General features: G+C 48.0%; 1 protein-coding gene and 1 pseudogene across 1 annotated transcript; both read left to right on the top strand.

Moving 5' to 3' along the window:
* The first annotated feature begins 4,872 nt into the window (after positions 1-4,872).
* Positions 4,873-5,041, top strand: LOC141124475 (U2 spliceosomal RNA; annotated as a pseudogene).
* Positions 5,042-6,444: 1,403 nt separating this feature from the next.
* On the top strand, positions 6,445-10,205 carry LOC141104942 (uncharacterized). The gene is made up of 2 exons (XM_073594749.1): positions 6,445-7,996; positions 8,705-10,205. The coding sequence occupies exons 1-2, from the start codon at positions 6,715-6,717 to the stop codon at positions 10,093-10,095; spliced, it is 2,673 nt and encodes an 890-aa protein (XP_073450850.1). The 5' UTR covers positions 6,445-6,714; the 3' UTR covers positions 10,096-10,205.
* Positions 10,206-27,678: the final 17,473 nt, after the last annotated feature.

The following is a 27,678-nucleotide window of genomic DNA, read 5'->3' as shown; positions in this document are numbered from 1 at the left end:
GGATGTCCTGAGGCAGGCCAGGAAAGTCTGTGTGCATTTCCGCCGGTCATATAATGCCAGTGCTCGGCTGGCGGACCTCCAAAAGGAGTTTAACCTGTCCAAGAACCGCCTAATCTGTGACATGCCCACCAGGTGTAACTCAACGTTGGCCATGCTGCAGCAGCTGCACACGCAGCAGAGGGCCATCAATGAGTACCTGTGCGACTATGGCACCAGGACAGGGTCAGGGGAGCTTGTTTTTTTTCCCCACGCCAGTGGGCCATGATCAGGGATGCATGCACTGTCCTGTCACCATTTGAGGAGGCCACGAGGATGGTGAGCAGTGACAGTGCATGCATCAGTGACACTGTCCCCCTTGTGCACCTGTTGGAGCACACGCTGCGTGGAATAATGAACAGGGTACTTGAGGCAGAACAGAGGCAGGAAGAGGAGGACTTCCTTAGCTCTCAAGGCCCCCTTTATCCAGACAGTGTTCCTGCGTGCCCGCCGATCATACAGGAGGAGGAGGAGGAAGATTGTGTCAGTATGGAGGTGGAGCCTGGCACTCAGCAGCAGTCTTTAAGGGATCAGTCCCAAGAAACACATGGACTTGTACGTGGCTGGGAGGAGGTGGCTGCGGACCATGTCGTCCTTAGTGACCCAGAGGACTCCGGACCGAATGCCTCAGCAAACCTACGCTGCATGGCCCCCCTAATCCTGCAAAGCCTGCGTAAGGATCCTTGTATTCGTGGTATCAAGAAGAAGGACCAATACTGGCTGGCAACCCTCCTTGATCCACGTTACAAGGGTAAGGTTGCGGACCTTATCTTGCCATCGCAGAGGGAGCAGAGGATGAAACATCTTCGGAAGGCCTTGCAGAAAGGTCATTACAACGCGTTTGCAGAGACTGGGAGGTTACAAACTCCTGTTTCTGGACAACGTGTTGCTGAGGCTTCAGTCAGTCAAAGAAGGAGCGGTGGAGAAGGTGGCCGTCTGACCGATGCGTTCAGACAATTTTTTGGTCTGCAGCCCCAAGGTATGATCAGTTCCAGCAACCATCGCCAGCGTCTGTTTTACATGGTGCAGGAATACCTAGGGGCAAGATCTGACTTGGACACCTTTCCCACCGAAAATCCTCTGGGTTACTGGGTCTTGAGGATGGATCACTGGCCAGAGCTTGCACGGTATGCAATTGAGCTACTGGCCTGTCCTGCATCCAGCGTTCTTTCGGAACGCACATTCAGTGCTGCTGGAGGCTTTGTAACCGATCACAGGGTGCGTCTGTCCACCGACTCGGTCGATCGACTGACCTTCATAAAAATGAATCAGTCTTGGATCACCACCAGCTACCAAGCACCTGATGCTGATGTAACCGAATAAAGTTTTTTGAAATCTCAGATCCCTTCAAAGACTGCCTATGCTGATGCTGAGTGACTATCCCTGAGTAATTATCCTCTTCCTCATCAATGATCATGCTGATAGCTTGTAAGAACATTTTTGGTTCTGGGTGCCACCACCAGTGCCAAAGGCCCAATTTTTCAGCCCCTGTTTAACAGGAGCATGTAATTACAATTTTTGATGCAATACTTTGCAGCAGGGCTCATTTCTGCGTTCCAACTAGAGTATCTGTGAGGGGTTGCAGTGTTGTGGAACCAGTGCCTAAGGCCCAATTTTTCAGCCCCTGTTTAACAGGGGCGTGTAATTACAATTTTTGATGCAATGCTTTGCAGCAGGGCTCATTTCTGCATTCCAACAAGAGTATCTGTGAGGGGTTGCAGTGTTGTAGCACCAGTGCCTAAGGCCCAATTTTTCAGCCCCTGTTTAACAGGGCCGTGTAATTACAATTTTTGATGCAATACTTTGCAGCAGGGCTCGTTTCTGCATTCCAACTAGAGTATCTGTGAGGGGTTGCAGTGTTGTGGCACCAGCACCAGTGCCTAAGGCCCAATTTTTCAGCCCCTGTTTAACAGGGGCATGTAATTACAATTTTTTTTGCAATACTTTGCAGCAGGGCTCGTTCCTGCGTTCCAACTGGAGTGTCTGTGAGGACTTACAGTGTTGTGGCACCAGCACCACCACTACCACCAAAGGCCCAATTTTTCTGCCCCTGTTCAACAGGGGAATGCAATTACAATTCTTGATCTAATATTTCACAGCAGGCCCCTTTGAGGGCTTACAGTGTTGTGGCCACAACAACACCTAAGGCCCAAATTTCTGCTGAGTATATAGGGCAGGCCCCTACTTTCAAACATCTAACTTACAAAAGACTCCTACTTGCAAACGGAAGGAGACAACAGGAAGTGAAATGAAATCTACCCCTAGGAAGGGAAATTCTCTCCTGTAAGAGTTAATATGGGAAAAACATTTCTCCTTTCCACTGATGCTTTCCAATCCTTGTTCCACAAAAAAACCCACATTTTCAAAAAACATTTGTCATTGGGACATAAAGTGAGGTGAAATCTTCTGAAGAGGAGGACAGACAGCAAAACAAATGTCACAGGGGTGATAACCCTTCCCTATGTTTTCCAAAAAGCTTAAAAAAGATTTTTTGGCTGGAGCTAAACACATTAAAAATGTACCCGTTCAAAATTACAAACAGATTCTACTTAACAACAAACCTACAGTCCCTGTCTTGTTTGCACTGCCTGTATACTGCTGTTCAGAGTATATAGGGCCTGGTGGCCCCACACCTTTCCTTATTTTAATTTGGGTGCGGGGTTCCCCTTAATACCCATACAAGACCCAAAGGGCCTGGTAATGGACTGGGGGGTACCCATGCCGTTTGTCTCACTGATTTTCATCCATATTGCCAGGACCCGACATTACATTAAACCCGCAAGCAGTTTTAAATGAGATTTTTTCCTTTAAAAATGACATTTTGTGCAGGGACTGTTCTAAACACGGGAAACACGCGCCACTTTACAGGCATACTATAGACACCCCCCGGGTATGATATTTAAAGGAATATTTCACTTTTTTTTACTTTAAGCATCATTAAAATCACTGCTCCCGAAAAAACGGCCGTTTTTAAAAGTTTTTTTTGCATTGATACATGGGGCAGGACCCGGGTCCCCAAACCCTTTTTAGGACAATACCATGCAAACTAGCCTTTAAAATGAGCACTTTTGATTTCGAATGTTTGAGTCCCATAGATGTCAATGGGATTCTAACGTTCGTGCGAATTTTCGGTCCGTTCACAGGTTCTGGTGCGAACCGAACCGGGGTGTGTTCGGCTCATCCCTAATGCTGTCCATAGGATCCGCTCAGCTTGCATTACCCTCTATAAGGTAGGAGTCTGCTATATATGTTTACCTTGCCCTATTGGTGATTATGAATAGCTTTCTATCAATAGATCCACCTTGTTGTTAGGTTTACAATTGTTATGGTACTACACACATGGAGCTGGAATAAACGCTGGTTGACTTGATATTATTCATATTCCTTTGAATAGAGACTATAGAATATCTAATGCAGCTTGGCTACTGGAGGTACAATCCTGGAATACATACTTTCCAGCTACTCGCAGCTCCCACTCGGCTTGGGGACTGATCCAATTGCACAAGCCGGTATATTATCACTTTTTTCTGTTTCTTCCCTTTCCCCTTAATTGTTTTGTCCCTCCCCTCTTTTCCTCCTCCCCCCCTCCCCCTCCCCCCCCTCCCCACGGTAGGTCTCTTGGAGATAGTCAGATCTATTTTGTAACACAATCCCTCCCCCTTTGTCTGCGGGTTTGATGATAATTTCTGTGTTGGTACTGAGGGATTTGAGAGCTTTGAGTTCCTGGGGGCTAAGGTTACAAGTGGAGTAGTGAGCCTTATGCCCCGTAAACACGGTCGGATTTTCTGACGGAAAATGTGTGATAGGACCTTGTTGTCGGAAATTCCGACCGTGTGTGGGCTCCATCACACATTTTCCATCGGATTTTCCGACACACAAAGTTTGAGAGCAGGCTATAAAATTTTCCGACAACAAAATCTGTTGTCGGAATTTCCGATGGTGTGTACACAAATCCGAAGCATAAAGTGCCACGCATGCTCAGAATAAATAAAGAGCTGAAAGCTATTGGCTACTGCCCCGTTTATAGTCCCGACGTATGTGTTTTACTTCACCGCGTTCAGAATGATCGGATTTTCCGACAACTTTGTGTGACCGTGTGTATGCAAGACAAGTTTGAGCCAACACCCGTCGGAAAAAATCCTAGGATTTTGTTGTTGGAATGTCCGATCAATGTCCCACCGTGTGTACGGGGCATTAGAAAATTCTGAGGAGCAGAGATCTGAGAGTTCTTTGTACACGACTTGATAAAAGGTGGTTAAAAAGAGACCTTTGGATTGGGTGGGGTTGAAAATAGATTTAGGTCTGAAGGAAGTATGTTGAATGGGTGGAGTAGGCTGGGAGTATTGAGACCAAGCTATCAGGTCATCATCCTCGTCAGTGTTCCATAGTTAACTTAGATCTAAAATGGCTTGATGGTCAGCTGGTGTATCCAGCGTGAGATGAGGATCATCTGACGTGGTGGTAGCTGGCATAGGGGTCTTCTTATCCTTGATATTGTAATATCTTTTTAGTGTAAGGTCACAAATGAATCTGTTTAAGTCTTTAAATATGGTAAATGAATTGGGAAAAACAGTGGGAGCAAAATTAAGGCCTCGAGATAACAGTGAGATTTCATGGTCATTGAGTGTGTATGAGGATAAATTAAAGATTTTTACAGTTTCCGCACTTTTCATGGGCGGAGTGACTCTGGGTTTGTGATGTCCCCCTTGCCTGCCTCTTCTGCGTTTTTTTCTTTTTGATTGAAATGGAATTGGGCTGGGTGAGGGGATCTGAACTAAAAAAGGAGAAGTGGAAATGTCTAGGGAGGAATAATCGACAGTCCCTAGATGTCTTCCCTTCGCTTCTCGGCCTTTTGGCTAAGATCAAGTGTAGTATCGACTTTAGCCCTTAGGGGTGTCTCTGCTTCACAGCTAGGACGTTGAGAACCACTTGTATCTATCCAAGCTAATTGGTCCTTGTGGGGTACCCTCTGCTCGGCCTGGTAGGATCGTTGATTAAATTCAGCTTCACCTACTTGCTGCTATTGGGTTAGAGGCTTAGCCCCCACAGGGAACGAGATTGCGGTCTTCCCTCCTCCCCCACTCCGCATTACTACCTCCGGGCAGTAGATGCTAGAGCCTTTTTAAAGGCTACGAAAAAGAGCGAAGACGTCGAGGAACCAGAAGGAAGCCGCCTAAGAAACATCTGAAGCGACATCCAAATCCTTGACGATGGGGAAGAGCGAAAAGAAGACCGGAAAAGAGAAGAAGAACCCCGTTCCAGCCACTTCTTCCAAGCCCGGGAATGCCGCTGCCTCAACCCCCGCCCCTACCCCGGCCGGCACCAGCCGACCGGGACCAGCCAAGCCAGACCAGCCTGCAGACGGGCTCCCAGCTTTGGAGCCATGGATGAAGCAGACGGTCGTGCTGCAGCTGAAGGAGGTGGACGGAAGAGTCCCCGACATGACCCCGGAGATCTTTGGAAAGAAGATGATCCTGGAACAGGGGTTCAGCAAAGCGGAAACGCTTTCGGTGCAGGCCTTCACAAGAGGTATATTCTTTATAACTTTTGTGTCGTTCCAGGTCTGCAGGAGGTACTGGGAGATGGTGAAGACCAGTGGCCCTGAATCCCCTTTCCGGAAGTTCACTGCGAACTGCCCCATAACTCGGGACGAAAAGCGGGTGACAGTGGCCATGAGGAACCCCCATACCAGTGGAAAGGACATAGCCACCTACCTCCAGAGGTTCTGCACCGTGGTGAAGGACCCGATCCAAATCTTCGATGCGAACGGCTTCTGGATAGGCAAGTGGTCTGCGCTCTGCAAACTGAGGAAAGACCCTTCGGGGGACATCCAGCACCTGCAGCCTTTCTTCTCCCTGGGATCCTCCGCAGGAATCCTCTTCTACCCCGGCATACCCTACAACTGTAACAAGTGTGGGCAGCCGGGACACATAGGGAAGGATTGTACAGAACTTGCTTGCAAGTTCTGTAGGGTGACAGGCCACGAGACCAAGGACTGTCCGAGGTCCAAAGCCTGCAACCTTTGCGGACTGGCAGAACATGTCTTCAGACACTGCCCCCAGAGAACCCGGACCTACGCTGGAGCAGTAAGCCAGGGTAAGCCATCCGGGAGAAAGCTGCCAGAAAAACCAAAAGAACCTCGAAAGGCCAAAGGTAAGTCCACTCCCGCCCCACCTGCCCCTGCCCCTCCTGCCCCTGCCCCTACCTCCAGCACACCCCCACCCACCCCCTCTGTGCCGGAGGAGCCCCTCCCCACCCCTTCCCCCCCCAACCTGTCCTCCCTGGAGGACTTCCCCACCCTCCCACCCCCCTCCACCCCCACCAGTGGCCCAAGAGGAAGCCGGAAACGTAAGCCAGAGAGCCCAACAGCTGAGGAACCCGCCACCTCCACCAAACGGCCCAACGGGATCCAACGCGACAGCGAGGGACCCAAGCAAGTAGTGGAGGACCTAGAGTCTGCAGGAGAGGAGGAGGAAGGGGAGGAGATCGTGGTCGACCCTGAGCATGACCTCCCCCCCAACGTCCACATCAGCCAGCAGATGATGGAGTCTGTCCTTGAGGAGCTGGGCCTGGCCCAGGACACAGGACAGGCAGAAGACGCAACGGAAGAGCCACCCCCCCCCTCCGGGGAGGTAAGTTCGGACCCTTGTTAACTAGACCCTCATACCCTTTTTCATTATGGCCGAGATCTCAATCTTTTCCATTAATGTGAGGAGTATCAAGGATACATCTAGAAGGCAAGCGGTCCTGACCTTTCTTTCAAGTCAGCAGAGTGATGTCTACATGCTTCAGGAGTGCGCCCTTCCTCCCCTGAGGAGGTACACTCATCTGTCCTCCCAGTGGACCCTTGGTCCCTCCTACTGGTCCGGGGGTGGCGATTGCAAGTCTGCAGGCGTAGCCATTCTGGTCAGGGGTGGGCGTTTCACGGTTGACTCTATCCATGAGCTAGTCTGTGGCCGTCTTTTGGTCATAGGCGGCTCGTGGGTGGAAGAGCCAGTTAGGCTCATCAACGTGTACGCCCCCCCAGACAAGAATGCGCGGCTGGAACTCTTCCAGACCCTGCGGACCCAACTCGTCACCACCAGAACAGTAGTGATCGGCGGTGATTTTAACTGTCCGATCGAGGAGGATGGGCGCAGCTCCAGCATATACGCAAAACTTGATGCTACTTCTAGGCTGCTCAAGGAGATGATCTCGGAGGCCTCCTTGCAGGACGCCGTGGGATCCATAGGGAAAGGGACCGTGAACTATTCGTGGTGCCGACCCGATGGATCTGTGCGTTCCAGGATTGACTTCGTGCTCACTTCAAGAACAGTCAAGCATCGTGAGTTCTCCATGGTCCCCTGCTTTTTCTCTGACCACAGGGCTATTCACTTTCGGGGTGACCTGGGCGAGGGCTTTGCCCGCGGACCGGGTTCCTGGAAGCTGAATAGCACCCTGCTGGAAAACGAGGAATTGATGGGGGAACTCCGAGAAGCCTATGCCACCTGGACGGAGGAAAAGAGATTCTTCGGAAGGGTAAGTGACTGGTGGGAGTTTGTGAAGGTTAAGCTGCGTAGCTTCTTTCAGGCAAGGGGACGCCAGCGTGTGTGTGCCAGGAGGAGGGAACTCAGGAGACTGCAGCGTCAGTTGCAGTCCCTGCAGGACCTTCAGCACTGTGGCTGGGACGTTAGGCAGGACCTGGAGGACACCAAGAGGAGCCTGAAAGGACACTTCGAGGAAGAATCCAGGCACATTGTCTTCCGTGCCAAGGTGGAGAATCTTGAGAAAGGTGAGAAGTGTAATTCTTTCTTTTTCAGGAAACTCCACTCAGGACACACACCCTTGTCAGAGTTGCGCGACGAGACCGGAACACTCCAGAAGGGGAAGAAGGCTGTGATGAAAGTGGTCAGCGACTACTACACCAACCTCTACTCCCCGAAAGAAACGGACACACAGGCGGCCGACAGGTTCCTGTCAGGTATCACTAACCAAATTGATCCTGCAGGTTCATCAACCGTCAACGCCCCCTTGGCGCTGGAGGAGCTGCACTCTGCCGCTAAATCCTTTAGGCGAGGCAAGACCCCGGGCTGCGATGGTCTCCCAGTTGAGCTCTATGTAGCACTGTGGGATCTCGTGGGCCCGGACCTGCTCGAGCTGTACGAGGAGATGGTGGTGGAGGGCAGAATGCCTCCGTCGCTGAGGGAGGGGATGATCACGATTTTGTATAAGCGGAAGGGGGAGAGATCGGATCTTAAAAATTGGCGTCCGATCTCTCTGCTGAACGTGGACTACAAAATCCTCGCCAAGGTCCTGGCCAACAGGTTGAAGTCTGTCATCGGACAGATCATCCACCCGGATCAGACTTGCGGCATTCCTGGTCGCAGGATTGCGGACAGCCTTGCGCTTGTCCGGGACACGGTCCAGTACATTCATGGCCGCCGTGTGCACGCGGCCCTGGTCAGTCTTGACCAGGAGAAGGCCTTTGACCGTGTCTCCCACGAGTTTATGTGCAGAACTCTGCGCAGGTTTGGTCTTGGGGAAATGTTTTGTTCGTATGTGAATGTAATGTACACTGACATTTCTAGTTTGGTGCTGGTAAATGGCTGGAAAACTGACCCCTTTCCAATTCTGTCTGGGGTCAGACAAGGCTGCCCTCTCTCACCTCTGCTTTTTGTTTGTTGTATAGAGCTCTTCGCCCGAAGCATCAGACGGAACCCAGAGATCAGAGGGATCACCGCACCAGGACCGGACAGACGGGAGGTCAAGTGCTCACTCTACATGGACGACGTGACGGTGTTCTGTGCTGACCGGCGCTCCATCGACACACTCGCCCAGACCTGTGAGGACTTCGGCCAAGCTTCAGGGGCAAAGGTCAACTGCGGGAAGTCAGAGGTCATGCTCTTCGGAAAGTGGTTCCTGCCTTCTTCTGCACCAATTCCTTTCAGCGTCAAGACGGACTTCATCAAAATCCTTGGGGTCTGGTTTGGAGCTGAGGGCGCAGCCCTGAAGTCCTGGGAGGAAAGACTGTCAAAGATGCGACAGAAGTTTGGACTTTGGAGCCTCAGAGAACTCACCATCGAAGGCAAAACACTGGTACTCCGCAGCGAGATTCTCCCTGTGTTGCAGTACCTCGCCCAGGCCTGGCCCCCTCGGGTCAACACCTGTAAGGCCATCACCAGGGCGGTGTTTCACTTCATCTGGAGCTCCAAAATGGACAGAGTGAAGCGGGCGGTTATGTTCAAGGAACCCCTCAAGGGCGGTAAGGGCGTGCCCGACATCGCTACACTATTGAGGGTGTGCTTTGCTTGTAACTGCATCCGCAGGACATTGGTGGACAGAACTGTGGACTCTGGTGGTAACTCTATGTCCCGTTTTTTCCTCCTGCCTCTTTGGAGGACCCTTGGATGGGACAAATGGGACAGCTCCATCCCCTACAACTGGGACACGCCTTGGTACTACTTGGACACCTTCAAGTTTATTAAGGAGCTGGGGCTACATGGAGTGAAGCCCGACTTGTGGAAGCCAAAAACTATCCACAAGTTGATCAGAGCATCGGACATTGTTGAGACTGTTCCAGGCCTCCCTTCAGCCACTTGTAAAGTGGTCTGGAGGAATGTTTCTTCAAAGAGACTCACCAACAGGCACAAAGATCTGGCATGGATGGCAATCCAAGGGGGGCTGCCACTCAGGACATTTATGCATGCCAGAAACCTGTGTAGATACAGGCACTGCCCCTTTTGCATCATCCAGGAGGAAACTGCTCTGCATGTTTTCTGGGAGTGCCCCTTTGCACAGGACCTGTTGAGGGCCCTGGAACCTGAACTCAAAGACTTTGTACCACAGACTGCAATCACACACTTTGGTGTGTTGAACGGACTCTTCTGTGGAACTCATTCACAGGAGGACATTGACGGTGCCTGGCGGGTGCTGTGTTGCTTTAAGGACGCTCTATGGTGCGCCAGAAAGCGCCTCATCCACCAGCGGGAGAGGATGTCCATCGAGGACTGTCGCAGACTGGTTCACAGTCTGCTCAGAGACTATCACCTGATGGACTTCAAGGAGGAAGAGGAGGTCTGAAGATTTCCCCATTCCCCCCCCCTCTCCCCCGTGTATCCTTTGGCAGTTCAAATAAAGCTTCGGGCCTGTGAACTCTTTACTCCCTCCCCTGCCCCACCTTCTCCACCCCCCCCCCCCATCACACCCGTTGCCCATTTGAATGTTATTTGACTATATGACTGGACTTTTTGTGAAATGTTTTTAAGTACTGCTTTCAGGGTAATGCGGCGTCATGCATGATGTGATGTTTCGGGGTATTACTACTCTGCACAACACATTAGGCATCATACCGCAGGATGAATGTAATTTATTGGTATGCTTGGTGATGTATTGTAATGTAGTGTATTTATGCGCTGCGTCGCAGTACAGATTGGATGTACCCTGTTTAAAGTATTTGTTTTTTTGTATATTTTCTTGCAAAATAAAGTATACATTTTTCAATCAAAAAACCTCTCTCTCCCCCTGTTGCTTACCACGCCCACACCACATAGGATATGGAGAAGGAGGAGGGCTTCACGCCGCGGCTGGGGAAGGGGGAGGCGTCCGTCACCCAGGCAACAAGGAGCTACGAGACGCTCTCTCTTAGCTTTCCATACAAGGATGTTTTGTGTAAGGGAAGGTGGCTAGTCGAGGCCGCGCCCCTTTCGCTGTACCACCAATGAACAGGAGATTACCATTAGATTTATGCAACGCCCATCACATAACCACGCCCATATCCCCTATATTAGGACGCCAGGGACGGCCAAGGGCAGCCAATCTACAACTGGCTTCCAACAGAGAGGTACTCTAGGACCAGGGCTCTCTGCCACTAACAATCTGGAACCTCACCCATACATTCTATACGACCAATTGAAGGTATTTCTACCTGGAATTTTTTGCTCTTTAGTTTTTCTGGAAATTTAGTTCCCCAAGAACCATTATCACCCCATTTAATTTTTTAATTTTTTAATCTTTTTTTTCATCTAAATATTGTTTATGTCTTTCAGCCTCTTTCTCTTTTTATGGCTGCCGAATATTGGTCTTTCTAAATATACCAGGCCGCCCTGTAGAGGATTGAGCGGTATAGACAATCGGTGATTAGGGCCCCTGACAGCACAGGCAAAGCATTTGTTGCAGCTGCATGCTTAATGTAAGTCGCATTCTTTTCTTTAGTTGAAATGTGACTATTTTGATACAGGCGATATGTATGTATATATACATGATTAGTAATTATGCTATTTTTGAAATCCTAGAATGTGATGCAATCCTTCCCTGAGGAAGACTTTGCTTTGACAATAAAAAGTTGAAACGCTTTGGAAATTTGCTATCGGACGCCATCGTATCAACTTGGGTGGTGTTTGTATTTAGCAGCAGGATGCATCACTTGTTTTCATGTTATTTGATGACCTTTTTTTAATCACATAGTACTCTAAATAACTAATTTTGTATGGTTACTTGTATTTTATTCTTTTTGTATCAATAAAAATCCTTTTTAATATAAAATCTTTTTCATCACTACATTGCCTTAAAAATCCCATATTGAGGTACATATTTGGTTTTTTGATAACTTGCATATAAACCTTTAAAATGAGCACTTTTGATTTTTCATGTTCGTGTTCCATAGACTTTAACGGTGTTTTTCTAGTTCACACAATTTTTTTGTCTGTTCACATGCTCTGGTGTGAACCGAACTGGGGGGGGGGTGTTCAGCTCATCCCTAATCCTAAATGTTGATACGACCTATGCAGACATTCATAAAGAGGGGGTTAACATAGTATCCAGGAGAGCACCCATGATAGGTCAGTCATTATCTCCAAGTTTTTTCAATCCTTGCAAACAAGTGCATTCATTCACGTGGCTGCACTTTAACTCATGTTTGACTCGAACATCGGCTGTTCGCCAGTTCGCCGAACAGCGAACAATTTGGGGTGTTCGTGGCAAATTCGAAAGCTGCGGAACACCCTTTAAAAGTCTATGGGAGAAATCAAAAGTGCTAATTTTAAAGGCTTATATGCATGGTATTGTCATAAAAAGTGTTTGGGGACCTGGGTCCTGCCCCAGGGACATGTATCAATGCAACCTGGCAGGCCGCAGGAAAAGAGGGGGGATAAGAGATCGCCCTCCCCTCCTGAACCGTATCAGACCACATGCCCTCAACATTGGGAGGGTGCTTTGGGGTAGCCCCCCAAAGCACCTTGTCCCCATGTTGATGGGGACAAGGGCCTCATCCCCACAACCCTTGCCCGGTGGTTGTGGGGGTCTGCGGGTGGAGGGCTTATCAGAATCTGGAAGCCCCCTTTAACAAGGGGACCCCCAGATCCCGGCCCCCCCTGTGTGAAATGGTAAGGGGGTACAAATGTACCCCTACCATTTCACAAAAAAAGTGTAAAAAATGACAAGAGACAGTTTTTGACAATTCCTTTATTGAAATGCTTCTTATTTCTTCTATCTTCTTTCTTCTATCTTCTATCTTTCTTCGGTTTCTTCCTCCATCTTCTTCTTCGTCTTCTGGTTCTTCTGGTTCTTCCTCCGGTGTTCTCGTCCGGCATCTTCCTCCGCTGCGTCTTCTTCCCTTGTTCTTCGCGGGCCGCTCCGCACCCATGATGGGAAGCTCCCGCTGTGTGACGCATGGGGACTTGACGGGGACTTCCCTGTGGCATTCCCCGTGATGTCAGAGGGGGGCGGGGTCACTGGGTGACCCCGCCCTCCATTATTTAAGAACCGTCAGAAGACGAGAAGCATCACACAGCGGGAGCCTCCCATCATGGATGCAGAGCGGCCCGCGAAGAAGAAGGGAAGAAGACGCCATGGAGGAAGTTGCCGGACAAGAACACCGGAGGAAGAACCAGAAGAAGAAGATGGAGGAAGAAACCAACTGTAACACCAAATATGTGGTTTACCTGATCTGTGCCACATACACAGGTAGAACCACAAGATTGTTGAGGGACCATTTTTGCGAACATGTGTATAGTGTTCAGAAAAATAAAAATACCATTTTAGCGAGACATTACAGGGAATCCCATGTTGGTGATATCTAGGGATGGGGCGAACGGTTCGGCCCGAGCATAAGTTTGGGCCGAACTTTCGTTGTTCGGACGTTCGGTGAACATTTGAACAAATGGGTCGTTCGACCGTTTGTTCAGCCCCCGAACTGACCACAATGCATTGTGGCGTTGAACAGTGCATTGCAGGACCTGATTGGCTGAAGCAGTCAAAGCTTCAGCCAATCAGGGCACAGAGCACTGTCAAAGTCATGATTGGACACTGTCATCATGACTTTATCCAATCGTGGCTCATTCCCGCCCCACAGTATAAAAGTATTCGTTCAATGGCAGCCATTTGTAGTGTGATTTTGGTGAGGAGAGAGATAGAACAGGGCTCTGTTCAGTGCTATTAGTTAGTGTGCTATACTGTGCTATTTTGCTTCAACTGTCAGTGTAGAATATTAGTTTAGTGTCAGTCTAGGGATAGCGTAAGTGTAGTGAGGAGGACCATCATTCAGCTTTTCATGGTGTGCAGCTAGAGTAGGGACAGCTCAGATAGTTTCAGTGTAGTGTAGTGAGACTGTGTCAGTAATCTTGACATTAGTATATAGCTAGAGTAGGGACATTTCAGATAGCTTCAGTGTAGTGACGGTTGAACACCGTCTATTTGATTGCGTTACAGCCAGTTTCACGCCATATCGTATTGCGTGCGTTACTGCAAGTTTAATTCCATATAGTTTTGCGTGCGTTATTGCCAGTTTAATGCCATATTGTATTGCATGCGTTACTGCCAGTTTAACGCCATACAGTTTTGCATGTGTTACTGCCAGTTTAACGCCATATAGTTTTACGTGCATTACTGCCTGTTTAACGCCATATTGTTTTGCGTGCGTTACTGCCAGTTTAACACCATATAGTTCTGTGTGCATTACTACAAGTTTAACGCCATATAGTTTTGTGCATTACTGCCAGTTTAATGTCATTTACTTCTGTGTGCGTTACTGCCAGTTTAACGCCATTTACTTCTGTGTGCGTTACTGCCAGTTTAACGCCATATAGTTCTGTGCATCACTGTATGTTTGGCGCATTATATTGCAGTATATTATATTGTATCCATGGAGTGTGTCTGTGCAGTGTGAGTACTCAAATTAAAGGGCACCAAACACCTCTTTACATTGATTAAAGTGCATCTACGTACAGATTTCAACTTCTCCTTTACATTTGCTTATAAGCACCGCCCCCTCCCTCCCAATAATGTCTGGGAGAACAACAAGGAGAGGCAGACGTTCCCTTGGCACTGTAAGGGGGCCAGCAACAAATGTGTCCACAGCAAAGATGGACATGGTGGTCAGTCCTCAGGCAGGGCATCATTTCCTCTGTTTAGTGAGTTTGCCCAAGCTATCCAGCCACAGCATGTAGAGGAGGTGGTGGACTGGCTTACTAAACCTTCCTCATCCTCCTTATCCTCTGTCACACAAGCAGAGACACGTGTGCAGTCCCCTGCAGTTGCCAGAGCGGATAAACCTGCCTCCTTGTCCACATCTATTCCTGCCATAGCCCTAACATCAGCCATTGAGCAGTCAGCTGAGTTATTTGACCACAGCGTCAGCCATTTGCTCCTTGATGATGCCCAGCCATTACTGGATTCAGATGCTGGTTCTGAGGTTGAGGATGACAGGAATATGAGCCTAGAGAGAGGGAGGAACACTGGTAGACAAATTGGCTTTCATGTTCCCCAAGCCACAGCGTATTGCCAAGTTGTCTCCAGTTGTAATGATGAAGATGGAGGACATGGAGATGATGATGAGTTCACTGATGCGACTTGGATGCCAGATAGAGCAGAGGAGGAAACTGAAGGTGAGGTGGCACAACCCGAAGGAGGTCAGCATCAAGAAAGAATAGAGAGCAGCCACCCTATTCCATCACATTCTGCAGCTGTTATCTCCCGGCCCACTCCCCACAGCTCAGCTGTCTGAGCCTTTTTCAGCACATTTGCAGCAGATCACACTGTTGCTATCTGCAAACTGTGTCACAGGCACATCAAACATGGCAAAAACACCAACCATTTGGGTACCACATGCCTAACAAGGCATTTAACGACTAAACACTCAGCCCGTTGGCAAGAGCACCTAAAATACACACAAAAGGGACACAAATCTGTCCCTCCTCCCCTTCCTTACTCACTTCAGTCTGCCCCTGCGATACTGAGTCCATTACCTTTCAGCAGGGAGTCTGCTGAAAGCACAGGGTGTCCAAGGTCCTAGCAGCTCATCTACCAGCAGCACACCATCAGCTGTAGACTGTAGCCGGCAAATTTCCCATTGATTTTAATGGGGTTTGTTATTTGAGTCGTTGGTGTTCGGAAGTTCTGGTCCGAACCGAACAGGGGTCCGTTCGGCCCATCCCTAGTGATGTCTCTGCTATGAAGGTTCAGGTTATTGAAAAGATCTGCACTCCCAAGAGACGTGGGGATATTTTCCGTATTTTATGCCGCAGGGAAGTGTTCTGGATTTTTTGCTCCAGACCCGCATTCCCTTCAGCCTAAACTTTGAGTTTGATGTAAGCCATTTTTATAACTAAGAAGTAGCATGTATAATATGGTGTCTCCCCACTCTAACTTCCTGTCCATTTGGGCCCCCAGGAGCCCTTTGCCTATTTGCCGACATATACTTATCTGTATGTCCCGGGTTGTGATTAGGTAGGTTTAGGGAACTGTTTAGAATATGGTTTTATTACATTGTTAGTTAGCCATGTACTTACTATATTCAGGTCTGCCACTGATATTTATCAGGGCGGTTTTCACATGTCTCCACATAGTACATTCGTGCCTATTTCCTTTTTGTATTGTGCTGACGTTTGGTGGACACTATATAACACATAGGTCTCTTTGCGATTGGTTGTTATCACTTTAGGAGAAGCATGTGTTTTGGTGTCCTCCATACAAATATTTTTATTTACTTTTGTATGTACTTTTTCTATGGAGTCAGTTTTTTAAATGTGGTTACTTTGGCTTTGCCCACATGTATTTGTATTGTCATTCAGAATGTTTTTAGTTTTGCTTATCAAGATAAGGGGACAGCTGATCATAGTGTCTTCTACTTAGAGTTTCGGTAGGTCCAGTGATGGCCTGTCCGTTAGGGGCGCACGGGCGCTGCCCCCTATCTCCTCCTCGCCCCCTATTCATGTGTCTGGCCCCTTTCGGGGGACCGGGCACATGAATTACAGAGGCCAGGTTTTTTTTTTGAAGCACCTGATTAGAGACACAGGTTCTAATAGGCTTCAAAATAGCATGGGCTCGGATCGCAGAGGATGCGTCCAGAGCTCACCCAGGTGTCTTGCAACAGCGAATGAATATTCACTGTTGCAACACTGATCCTTCTCCCGGCCAATCGGGAAGCAGGTATGAAACCTGTTTCCTGATTGGCCAAAACGTCAGGCGATCCTATTGGACACCTAGCGCCAGGAGGAGCAGAGAGGAGACACACCGCGGAGAAGACTCCAGGAGAGGATACCGGAGCCCGCCATGCTGGAAGATGGCCACAGCAGCTCCGGCCACTGCTCTCACCACCCACGACCACAGTAAGGACAGCGGGTGGTGGAGGGGGGGTGTTAGTGCCGCGGGGGGGGTAGCTGGCAATTGTGCTAGTGCCGCCCCCCCAAAAAAACCCAGCCGCCACTGGGTAGGTCAGCCTTACTTTGGGTTTTGAAGAAGCAGAATGTATGTGTGAAACTTTGTCACCCCTTGGTCCGTTGTTTTAGTCCTGGTGGCAGTCTTTTAATAAACCTGTTGGTGTGCAGCTAATTTTTCTCACTTGGTCTACATGTTTATGGTTGCGAGCCGGAGCTAGGACCCAGCCCTTCCTTTTTGGTCGATTATTATACTCACCTGGAGCAGTGATCTGTCTCATTTCTAAGGTCAGATGGTTAGCCAGGGTCAAAACACAGGAGAGCGAGAGCAAAACAAAAAAATATGGATGGCCGCACTCCAATGAAAAACGATTTCTTTATTGTTATAAATCCATACAACATGGATAAAACCACTAATGAGTTTCACACCGTTATGGCAGGTGCTTATTCATAGCTAAGTTTTAAAAGAATGACAAAGACATATATATGCAAGCAAACAAGATCATAAATTGGCTTAATTGAGTATCGTGTACACCCACTACAGTTGACACGATGTTCTAGATTGGTGTTGAGGTGAGTCAGCTGGACTTCTCCTTCACATGAACACAAAATTAACTCTTATGCCCCGTACACACGATCGGAAATTCCGCCAGCAAAAGTCGGATGTGAGCTTTTGGTCAGAAATTCCGACCGTGTGTATGCTCCATCGTACTTTTGCTGGCGGAATTCCAGCCAGCAAAAGATTGAGAGCATGTTCTCTATTTTCCTGTTGGAAAAAGTTCCTATCTGAAATTCAGTCCGTCTGTATGCAATTCCGCCGCGCAAAAAAGATGCATGCTCGGAAACAATTTGATGCATGCTCGGAAGCATTGAACTTCATTTTCTCGGCTCGTCGTAGTGTTGTACGTCACCGTGTTCTTGACGGTCAAAAGTTCAGAGAACTTTTGTGTGACCGTGTGTATGCAAGGCAAGCTTGAGCGGAATTCCGTCGGAAAAACCATCCAAGTTTTTTCTGACAGAAATTCTGATTGTGTGTACAGGGCATAAGAAAAAGAGAGAGATAAAACAAACCTATAAAAATCAAAAGCCAGAAGTTTAACGGTGATGCATGCATAACATAATGAAAAACCTAGACTGGTGGAAAACATCCCACCCAGGAAAATCTTTTAAGAACATAAAGTTATTTTAAAAAAACTTTCAATAAATGTAAACATATGTATGCATATATGTATATGTACTTTGATAAAATACCAGCAGAGTTTTCTGACAGAAGAACCTGTGTGTGCCTAGCATAAGAATTCTCGTGCAAACGTGTATATAGGAAAAAGTTATGAGAATATATATATTGCTCTCGCGCACACACCGGTAGGTAAACCCATTTTCTGTCAAAAGCACCCGCAGGCAGTCAGGATTCACATCACACAGCACAGCAAAAAAAAGCTGATTCCAATAAAAAAGTGTCAAAGACATACACATTCTTACTGATCTTTGGAAAACCGTCTACCTGCCTATCTCATTTTAAATTCATGTAGCAAAGTTGCTTAATAGGTGTTAATGTAGCATCTTGCAATCAGATGTTGTTGGCTGATAACAAACAACCCACCGACATAGCGGCTCATGCAGATCATCAGAAGCCTCCATATTTACATCTGAATACAATGACATTATAATCTGGGAAGTACAGACATTATTATTCATAAAAATGAGAAATGTCCCATTCATGATTCATCCCCCCCGGTTTTCTGGTGTTAAAAAAGAAGATCCAATATACCTCTCTCTTACATAATATTCTAAATTTGCCTCCTCCTCTGACTGGCAAAAATATCTTCTCAACAACCTGGATCACTAAACTTGAGGTGTCTTTCTGATGTACCAAATTCCAATGATTGGCTACATTAGTATTATGGCCTTTCTGAATGTCTTACAGATGATCGTACAGGCGATCACGCAATCTGCGTGTAGTACGCCCAACGTATTGTGTATGACATAATTGACATGTGACAATATAGACCAGGTAGATGCCTAGTATTACAACTGACAAATGTAGTGATGTTGGGCTGTTTGTTGGTGGCGGTTGCTTGAACCGTATCTCCTATGAGGATATGGGGACAACAAGGACAACCATTATGTCCACATCCAAATGTGCCCTTAAACTGTAGCCAATGTCTGCTAGGATTCCTACTGGTATATAAACTTGGTGATAGAGTGCCTCCTAATGTTGGGGCTCTGCGAGACACAGTCTTAACCCCATCAGCAAGAATCTTTGCGCAAATCGGATCATTAAATAATACCAGTAAATGTTTAGAGACAATGTTCCTGATTTTGTAAAATTCTGTGGAGTGGAAAAAATTGGTGTGGAAGAAAAAGAAAAATAATTGTTTCCCCTATTAATCTTCTTTCTATCGGAATTTTCTTGCAACAGTTTATCTCTTGGCGTTTTGTTGGCAATGTTATTGACTCTATTAAGCATGGAGTCGGGGTAGCCCCCTTTCTTTAAAACGAGAACATTATTTTTGATTCCTGTGTGCATTCTTTGTTGTCACTACAAATTTGTTTAATACGCAAAAATTGACTCAGTGGTATTCCCCGCAGGGCATGTTTTGGGTGACTGGAGTCTGCTTGTAAAAGTGCATTCCCTGCTATAGGTTTTCTGAAGAGGCTGGTGATGATTTTATCACCCATCCCCTTCAGAGTAACGTCCAGAAAAATCGATTGAAATCGGACTCTTGTGTGCTGTGAACTTCAAATTTAAGTCATTGTCATTTAAATAAAACAACAGATTTTCCAAACTGCTAGCTTCTTCTGAAACTATAAGTATCAGGTCATCTATGTAGCGACCATAAAATAATGTATTTGTTTGAAGGGGACTAGCACATGCAAAGATGCGGGACCTCTCCCACCATCCCATGTATAGATTGGCCAGGGACGGGAAAAATTTAGCTCCCATGGAGGTCCCACATCGCTGTGGGTAGTAGTCCCCATCGAACATGAAAAAATTGTGTGTGAGAAGATATTCCAGGCTGAGAAGAATAAATTCTTGATGTGCCAAGGAATATCCACTGGACTTTGACAGAAAAAAGGAGACTGCCTGTAACCCTAGTGAGTGAGAAATGCATGAGTATAAACTGGTGACATCAAATGTCACCCAGCTATACCCGCTTCTCCATTTGAACTTGTTTAGTTTGATTAGCAGTTGCTTTGTATTCCTTAAATAACCAGGTAGACCCACGACAAGTGGCTGTAGTTGATGGTCAATCCATTGACTTAATCGTTCGTTCAAAGAACCTATGCCTGCCACTATAGGTCTACCTTTTAAGGGATTACACCCTTTGTGGACCTTAGGCAAGAAATGAAATATTGGCATGATGGGATGTTCTGGTACAAACATGTTCATTTCTTTTTGTGTGAAAATGCCTACCACCACTCCCCTTTCTAATAGAGATCGCCTTTAAGATGAACATAAGTGGTGGAGTCAGAAAGCTGACGAATTGCTTCATTTCTGTAGTCCTCAGTATCCATGACTACTATCAACCCACCTTTATCAGCATTTCTGATTACTACACTGCTGTCATCTTTCAGGGTTTTAATGGCTTTCTTTTCTTCAATAGTGAGATTATTGAATGAACATTTAGTGAAGGATTTCTTCGCTAGATTAGCCAGATCCCCCTCAAACAACTTCTGAAAAGTGTCCATATCCTTGCCACGTGAATTAATAGGATAAAAGTCAGATCTTATCTTAAACGGTATACCAACAGCTGATGCTGTCTGTTCATCACGACAAGGATTGGACTCTGCTGCTGGATCTAGTAAATCCTCTAATGCACACACTTCAGGAAAAAGATGTGGAGAAGAAGGGGAGGAAGGGGAAGAAAAGGAAGGTAGAAGAGGAGACAAGGAGGGGGAAGAAAACTGAGGAGAAGGAGGAGACTCACCCACCACCATATCACCGCAAGAAGGAGTTGGAACATCATCACATTCTCCATAATAATGCTTTTTAATTGTCAAAGAGCGGACCAATCTGTTGACATCCAAAACTGTGCCAAAAGATCAAACTGTTTGATCGGGCAAAAGTTTAATCCTCGCGACAGAAGAGACACTTCAATGTCTTTCATAGCTCTCTTAGACAAATTCAAAACGTTGGCCGGTGTTGTCAATGGCGGTTCCGTAACTGATATCTGCTTCCGTTGGCGGTGTCTCCTTCCTCCCCTTATTGTCTTCTTCCATCCCTCCTCTCCTTCTTGGTGGAGCCTCGGGCTCCTGTGGGTTCGGATTGTGTTTGCCAGCTCCCTGACTTCCCGAAGCCTCTGGCGATGAGTCAGAATTGGTGACAGCTAGGGTGTCAGCTGACTCAGCTTCTAAATCTGAGAAGCTGACCCGTTTATTAATACGATGCTGACGTGGCCGCGTGTATATAGGTTTTTTCCATGAATAAACGGTATTGGTTTCATAATCCACTCTATCTCTATGCATTTTTTCTTGTTTCCCTGCCAAGACCTCTCTTTCCAGCTTGTCAAGCTCACGATTCAGTCTCTCGTCAAACTCCCCAAATCTATGATGATTTTGTGCATCTGTCAAATCTTTTTGAATAATGGTGATATCACCTTGTAAACAGTCCAGATCCTCTGTTTTTGAATTAATGATGATCCTTTGACGGGAGGGCATGACCAGATGTTGAGGTGAGAGGTCGTTGCAGCCGGGACCTCGTTCCCGCTCCCGTTCTGGAGATGCAGCGTAAGGGGGAGCTGAGGCAACACTGAGACGCTGGAAGGTAGAGCTGCTGGCTGGCATGCTGGACAGGTGGCGGAGGGCGTTCCATCTCTGTGGCAGGTACCGACAGTCAGCTCTCCCATGGCAATACCAGCAGTGCGGCTCCTCAGTGAGAGGGAGAGGAGGCAGCTCATGCCTGGGATAGAGCCGCGAAGGGAGTTGGAGAACAACGGAGTACCTCCCTTGCCCCTAGCTAGGAGGAGGGGGACAGAGGAGGTGGGCACACATGATGGCGCTGGTGCGCAAGCACAGTGCACAGCAAAGGAGAAGGGCAACCAGGCCGCCACAAAGCTGGAGCGATTTGCCCATATACCGGGCCAGACACCTGCGAAAGGTGGGCAGGCCGGGGGGGCACAACAAGTTTATCCCAGGAGGCCCTCCGCCAAGTCTCCATTAAGTTTCCCTTTAAAACAGGTTCCACTTCCATCCGTTACCTCGGGATCCAAATACCCACAGAAAGGTCCCAATTGTTCTCTCTGAACTATGCTCCCCTTCTGCTTAGAACCAAGACTGATCTATCAAACTACACGAAAAAACACCTATAATGGCTAGCAGAGGCGGCTCTTTAATTAGGCAAATTAGGCGATTGCCTTAGGCCTCGTCCCCACAAGGGCCTCGCGGGCCACGGCTGCCTAATTTGCCTGACAAGACGTAAGTGTCGGGACTCAGGAGTGCAAGGAAATATCCCCCGTGACGTGACCGTGCGCACATGCAAGCCAGTGGGGTGAGTGAGCCGGGTGCTGCGCGACTGACGGCGGCGCCGCCTCTGTGAGCTGATGACTCTGAGCCTCCGCGGACGGCTCTCGGCTCTGTCGGCTCAGGCTGCATCCAATAGCAGGCTCCACCGCCGCGGCGCCGTCCTTTTAGCCTGTCCCCCCTAGTGCATGGCGGAAGTTGTAGTTTTTCACAGCACAGACAACAGACTTGGCCCTCTGGTGCCTGTGCTCTGCAGAGACTACAACTCCCAGATTGCACTGTAGCCTGCAGGGAGCTTAAAGAAACATCACCTGTCCAATTTCTCATGCTGCCTTTAGAAGGGTAGGGGACAGAGGAGCAGGTATAGTGTACATCTCTACTAAATGCTGTCTGTACGTTACCCTGTCTTTCATTGGTCTCATGGTCATAGTCTTTACCCTGTCTATCCCCAGTACCCTGTCTATCCCCAGTACCCTGTCTGTCCCCAGTGCCTTGTCTGTCCCCAGTACCTTGTCTGTCCCCAGTACCCTGTCTATCCCCAGTACCCTGTCTGTCCCCAGTACCCTGTCTGTCCCCAGTACCCTGTCTGTCCCCAGCACCCTGTCTGTCCCCAGCACCCTGTCTGTCCCCAGCACCCTGTCTGTCCCCAGCACCCTGTCTGTCTCACGGTCTGTCCCCAGCACCCTGTCTGTCTCACGGTCTGTTCCCAGCACCCTGTCTGTCTCACGGTCTGTCCCTAGCACCCTGTCTGTCTTACGGTCTGTCCCCAGTACCCCGTCTGTCTTACGGTCTGTCCCCAGCACCCTGTCTGTCTTACGGTCTGTCCCCAGTACCCTGTCTATCTCATGGTCTGTCCCCAGCACCCTGTCTGTCTTACGGTCTGTCCCCAGCATCCTGTCTGTCTTACGGTCTGTCCCCAGTACCCTGTCTCTCTCATGGTCTGTCCCCAGTGCCCTGTCTGTCTCATGGTCTGTACCCTGTCTCGGTGCTGTGTCTTGGCCTAGGCTAACAAGGCCCAGGCCTAGGGTGGCACTTTGCAGAGGCGGCAAAAAAGCCGCCCGCACAAAAAAAATCCCCCCCTGACCCATTATCCCGAGTCCCAGCTCCCACGGCCGCACTTGTAAATATTATGGGCATGCTTGGCCGGGGGGACTGGCGCCACCATAAGCGGCCGGTGACTCTCCAGACCAGCTGCGCGTAATTTGTCCCCTGGCAACATTTGATGGGCACAGTGATGGCATTTGAGGGGCATAGTGAGGCTGCATTTGATTGGGCACAGTGAGGCTGCATTTGATTGGGCACAGTGAGGCTGCATTTGATGGGGCACAGTGAGGCTGCATTTGATTGGGCACAGTGGAGGCATTTGATGGTGCACAGTGAGGCTGCATTTGATGGTGCACAGTGGTGGCATTTGATGGTGCACAGTGGTGGCATTTGATTGGCACAGTGGTGGCATTTGGGCACAGTGAGGCTGCATTTGATGGGACACAGTGGTGGCATTTGATGGGCACAGTGAGGCTGCATTTGAGGGGCACAGTGAGGCTGCATTTGATTGGGCGCAGTGAGGCTGCATTTGATTGGGCACAGTGGCGGCATTTGATGGGGACAGTGAGGCTGCATTTGATAGGGCACAGTGAGGCTGCATTTGATGGGGCACAATGGTGGCATTTGATTGGCACAGTGAGGCTGCATTTGATTTGGCACAGTGAGGCTGCATTTGATGGGGCACAGTGAGGCTGCATTTGATGGGGCACAGTGAGGCTGCATTTGATTGGGCACAGTGGCGGCATTTGATGGGGACAGTGAGGCTGCATTTGATGTGCACAGTGGTGGCATTTGATGGGGCACAGTGGTGGCATTTGGGCACAGTGAGGCTGCATTTGATGGGACACAGTGGTGGCATTTGATGGGCACAGTGAGGCTGCATTTGATGCGGCACAGTGAGGCTGCATTTGATGGGGCACAGTGAGGCTGCATTTGATGGGGCACAGTGAGGCTGCATTTGATTGGGCACAGTGGCGGCATTTGATGGGCACAGTGAGGCTGCATTTGATGGGGCACAGTGGTGGCATTTGATTGGCACAGTGAGGCTGCATTTGATTGGGCACAGTGAGGCTGCATTTGATGGGGCACAGTGAGGCTGCATTTGATGGGGCACAGTGAGGCTGCATTTGATTGGGCATAGTGGGGCATTTGATGGGGACAGTGAGGCTGCATTTGATGGTGCACAGTGGTGGCATTTGATGGGGCACAGTGGTGGCATTTGGGCACAGTGAGGCTGCATTTGATGGGACACAGTGGTGGCATTTGATGGGGCACAGTGAGGCTGCATTTGATGGGGCACAGTGAGGCTGCATTTGATGGGGCACAGTGAGGCTGCATTTGATGGGGCAAAGTGGTGGCATTTGGGCACAGTGAGGCTGCATTTGATGGGGCACAGTGAGGCTTTATTTGATGGGGCAAAGTGGTGGCATTTGGGCACAGTGGGGCTGCATTTGATGGGGCACAGTGGTGGCATTTGGGCACAGTGGGGCTGCATTTGATGGGGCACAGTGGTGGCATTTAATGGGCACAGTGGTGACATTTGATTGCTGGGGCACAGTGAGGCTGCATTTGATGGGGCACAGTGGTGGCATTTGATGGGCACAGTGAGGCTGCATTTGATGGGGCACAGTGGTGGCATTTGATGGGGCACAGTGAGGCTGCTTTTGATGGGGCACAGGCTGCATTTGATGGGGCACAGTGAGGCTGCATTTGATGGGGCACAGTGAGGCTGCATTTGATGGGGCACAGTGGGGGTGTTTGATGGCACAGTGGCTGCATTTGATGGCACAGTGAGGCTGGAATTGATGTTTTTTTTTTTTCTTTCTTTTTGCGCCCCTCCAAAAATTTTGAGCACCAGTCGCCACTGGATGGGATCAATATTGTGCTGCTTCTCCTTACTTGAATGACAGGCTGAGGGCATGTACATTCCAGTGTGGGCTTTCAGAAAGGCCGTTTCTATGGAAATTCCACGTCATACCCTCTCACTGATCTATAAAATGATCCTAGACCGTATCTATGGTACTCCCCCCAAATATACTACAGCATGGTCAGAGGAGCTCGGGAAGAATATAACAGAGGCGGGATGGGGTAAGGCTTTCCTCTTTACCCATAAATCTTCCATCTCGAGTTACACTCAAGAAAAGAATTATAAACTATTATCAAGGTGGTATCGGGTCCCGACCACTCTCAGGAGTATGTTCCCTTCAGCCACTGATGTCTGCTGGAGATGTAATTCCGCAAAGGGCACGTACTTTCATGTTTGGTGGGCATGCGATAGGATCCGTCCATTCTGGACACAGATTTTTCAAATTTACACTGAAATTTATGATAAACCTATCACGCCTTCCCCTGAAGTAGCACTTCTCTCCATACTGCCAGGGTCCATTAAATTTCAAAAACATAGCCTCCTTAAATGTTTCCTTAGCGCTGGAAGACACTTAATACCCAGATACTGGAAAACTACCTCCTCTCCATCCCTTATGGAATGGGTAGCCGAGATAAATGACATTATGTTGATGGAGGAGATGCAAGCTAAAGCTATAGAAACAGAAGCAAAGTTTTCTTTCATTTGGAGTACCTGGAGGCATTACTCTACTTCAGACAAACTGAAGAACAGACTCTCTTTAGTGAGTCCTTCTTGAGTGCTTGAAATTCCTCCAATTTACTTTTACATACCTGTAATTGTTTTGCTCGTACGGGCCTGAAGCCCGCTGACTTGAGTCCCCCCCCTTTTGTTTTATTATGTTTAAACTGTATGAAAACAATACATTTATTGAACGTAAAGCGCTCCGTAGTGGTGAGAACAAACAACAGGCAAAACAGAAAACACAGTCCTTGCTTCTGGAATAAACTAACCAGCGCCTATCTTGTGTTTCCTTGTTGCTTAGAACCCTGGTGTAATGAAAGTTAGAAAAATGTCTTTTTCCATTGTCTAATGGGTAAGTTACCTTTTTTTCCCTTACTGGTCCTTTCTGAATAAAACATATTCTGTCTTTATCTTCCACTGGGAAAATCCATTCTCCAGGATCATAACTTAGAGGCTGATATGAAGACTCTAGTTGCTCAGAACCTGAAACATGAGGCTTTTCTTGAATTCCTTCTTCTGTGCTACACAAAATGGTACACAATTCAGGGTCAGCAGAAGTGCTTGGCTGTGAATCATCTTCTCTTTCAGTCAAAACTGATTCCATCGTCTCATGTTCACGCTCAGGCACCTCTTCACTTGTACTTATCTTGCCTGTCTTCAAAAATGTATGCATAGAGCCACGTAATTCCTGTTTGCATTCCTCAAAAGCAATATTCTTTTTTCTTTTTTGGTGACCAGATTCAAATTTTTGCCCTTTGTCACGTTCTTTTCCACTTTTATCCATATTTGTTTTAAAATTATGGAAAACTAAGGTAAATTCTGCTAATCTAGTAATTACACAGTGTGGTAACACACACAATTTTAGAACAAAATAAACAAAATGTTAAAAAGATAAATGCAGGAAGAGAATTGAATTGATCAAAGTGGTTTCTGCTTCTGGTCTCTCAATTGGTCAAACTGCTTTAATGCTAAATCACTTCCTTGGTCTTGTCACGCCCTTTATAAGAAAACAAATACACTGATTAACAAGTGAACTTGTATAATGAGTTTTTCAGTTTATATCTGACACAAAGCTAAGAGGCAGTCCAATCCAGTTAAGAGATAGTCCAATCTGTGGGACAGTCAAACCCAGCTGAGGGACAGCCAAACCCATCTATGGGAGTGTGACAGTTCAATCCTGCTATAGTACAGTGACAATACAATCCACCTAAGAGACAGATAAGGGACAGTCCCAGATAAAGGACAGTCCAACCCAGCTGAGGGACAGGCCAACCCAGCTGAGGGACAGGCCAACCCAGCTAGCTAAGAGGCAGCGCAACCCAGCTAAGGGACAACCCAAGCCACCTGAGGGACAGTCCAGCCCACCTGAGGGACAGTCCAATCCAGCTAAGAAACACAGTCACAGACCTCACATCCATGATGAAACAAGAGATGGTCAGAGACTGTGCGGACAATGATACAGGAGATGGTCAGAGACTGTGTGTGTGGACAATGATACAGGAGATGGTCAGAGACTGTGTGGACAATGATACAGGAGATGATTTTATTTTGGTAATGACAAGCAAACTCTTACCTGGCTGTCACGGTAACAAATGTTGGAGCCACAGACAGGGTGCTGACAGACAATCACACCACAAAGATGCAGGAGATGGTCAGAGACTGTGCGGAAAATGATACAGGAGATGGTCAGACAATGATACAGGAGATGGGCAAAGACTGTGCAGACAATGATACAGGAGACGGTCAGAGACTGTGCAGACAGTGATACAGGAGACAGTCAGAGACTGTGCAGACAATGATACAGGAGATGGTCAGAGACTTTGTGTGTGGACAATGATACAGGAGATGGTCAGAGACTGTGCGGACAATGATACAGGTGATGGTTTTATTTTGGTAATGACAAGCAAACTCTTACCTGGC

Source organism: Aquarana catesbeiana, linkage group LG01, assembly GCF_042186555.1.
Source record: "Aquarana catesbeiana isolate 2022-GZ linkage group LG01, ASM4218655v1, whole genome shotgun sequence".
Taxonomy (NCBI): domain Eukaryota; kingdom Metazoa; phylum Chordata; class Amphibia; order Anura; family Ranidae; genus Aquarana; species Aquarana catesbeiana.
Note: the sequence above shows the minus strand (reverse complement) of the source record. Positions and strands in the feature narration are given on the sequence as shown.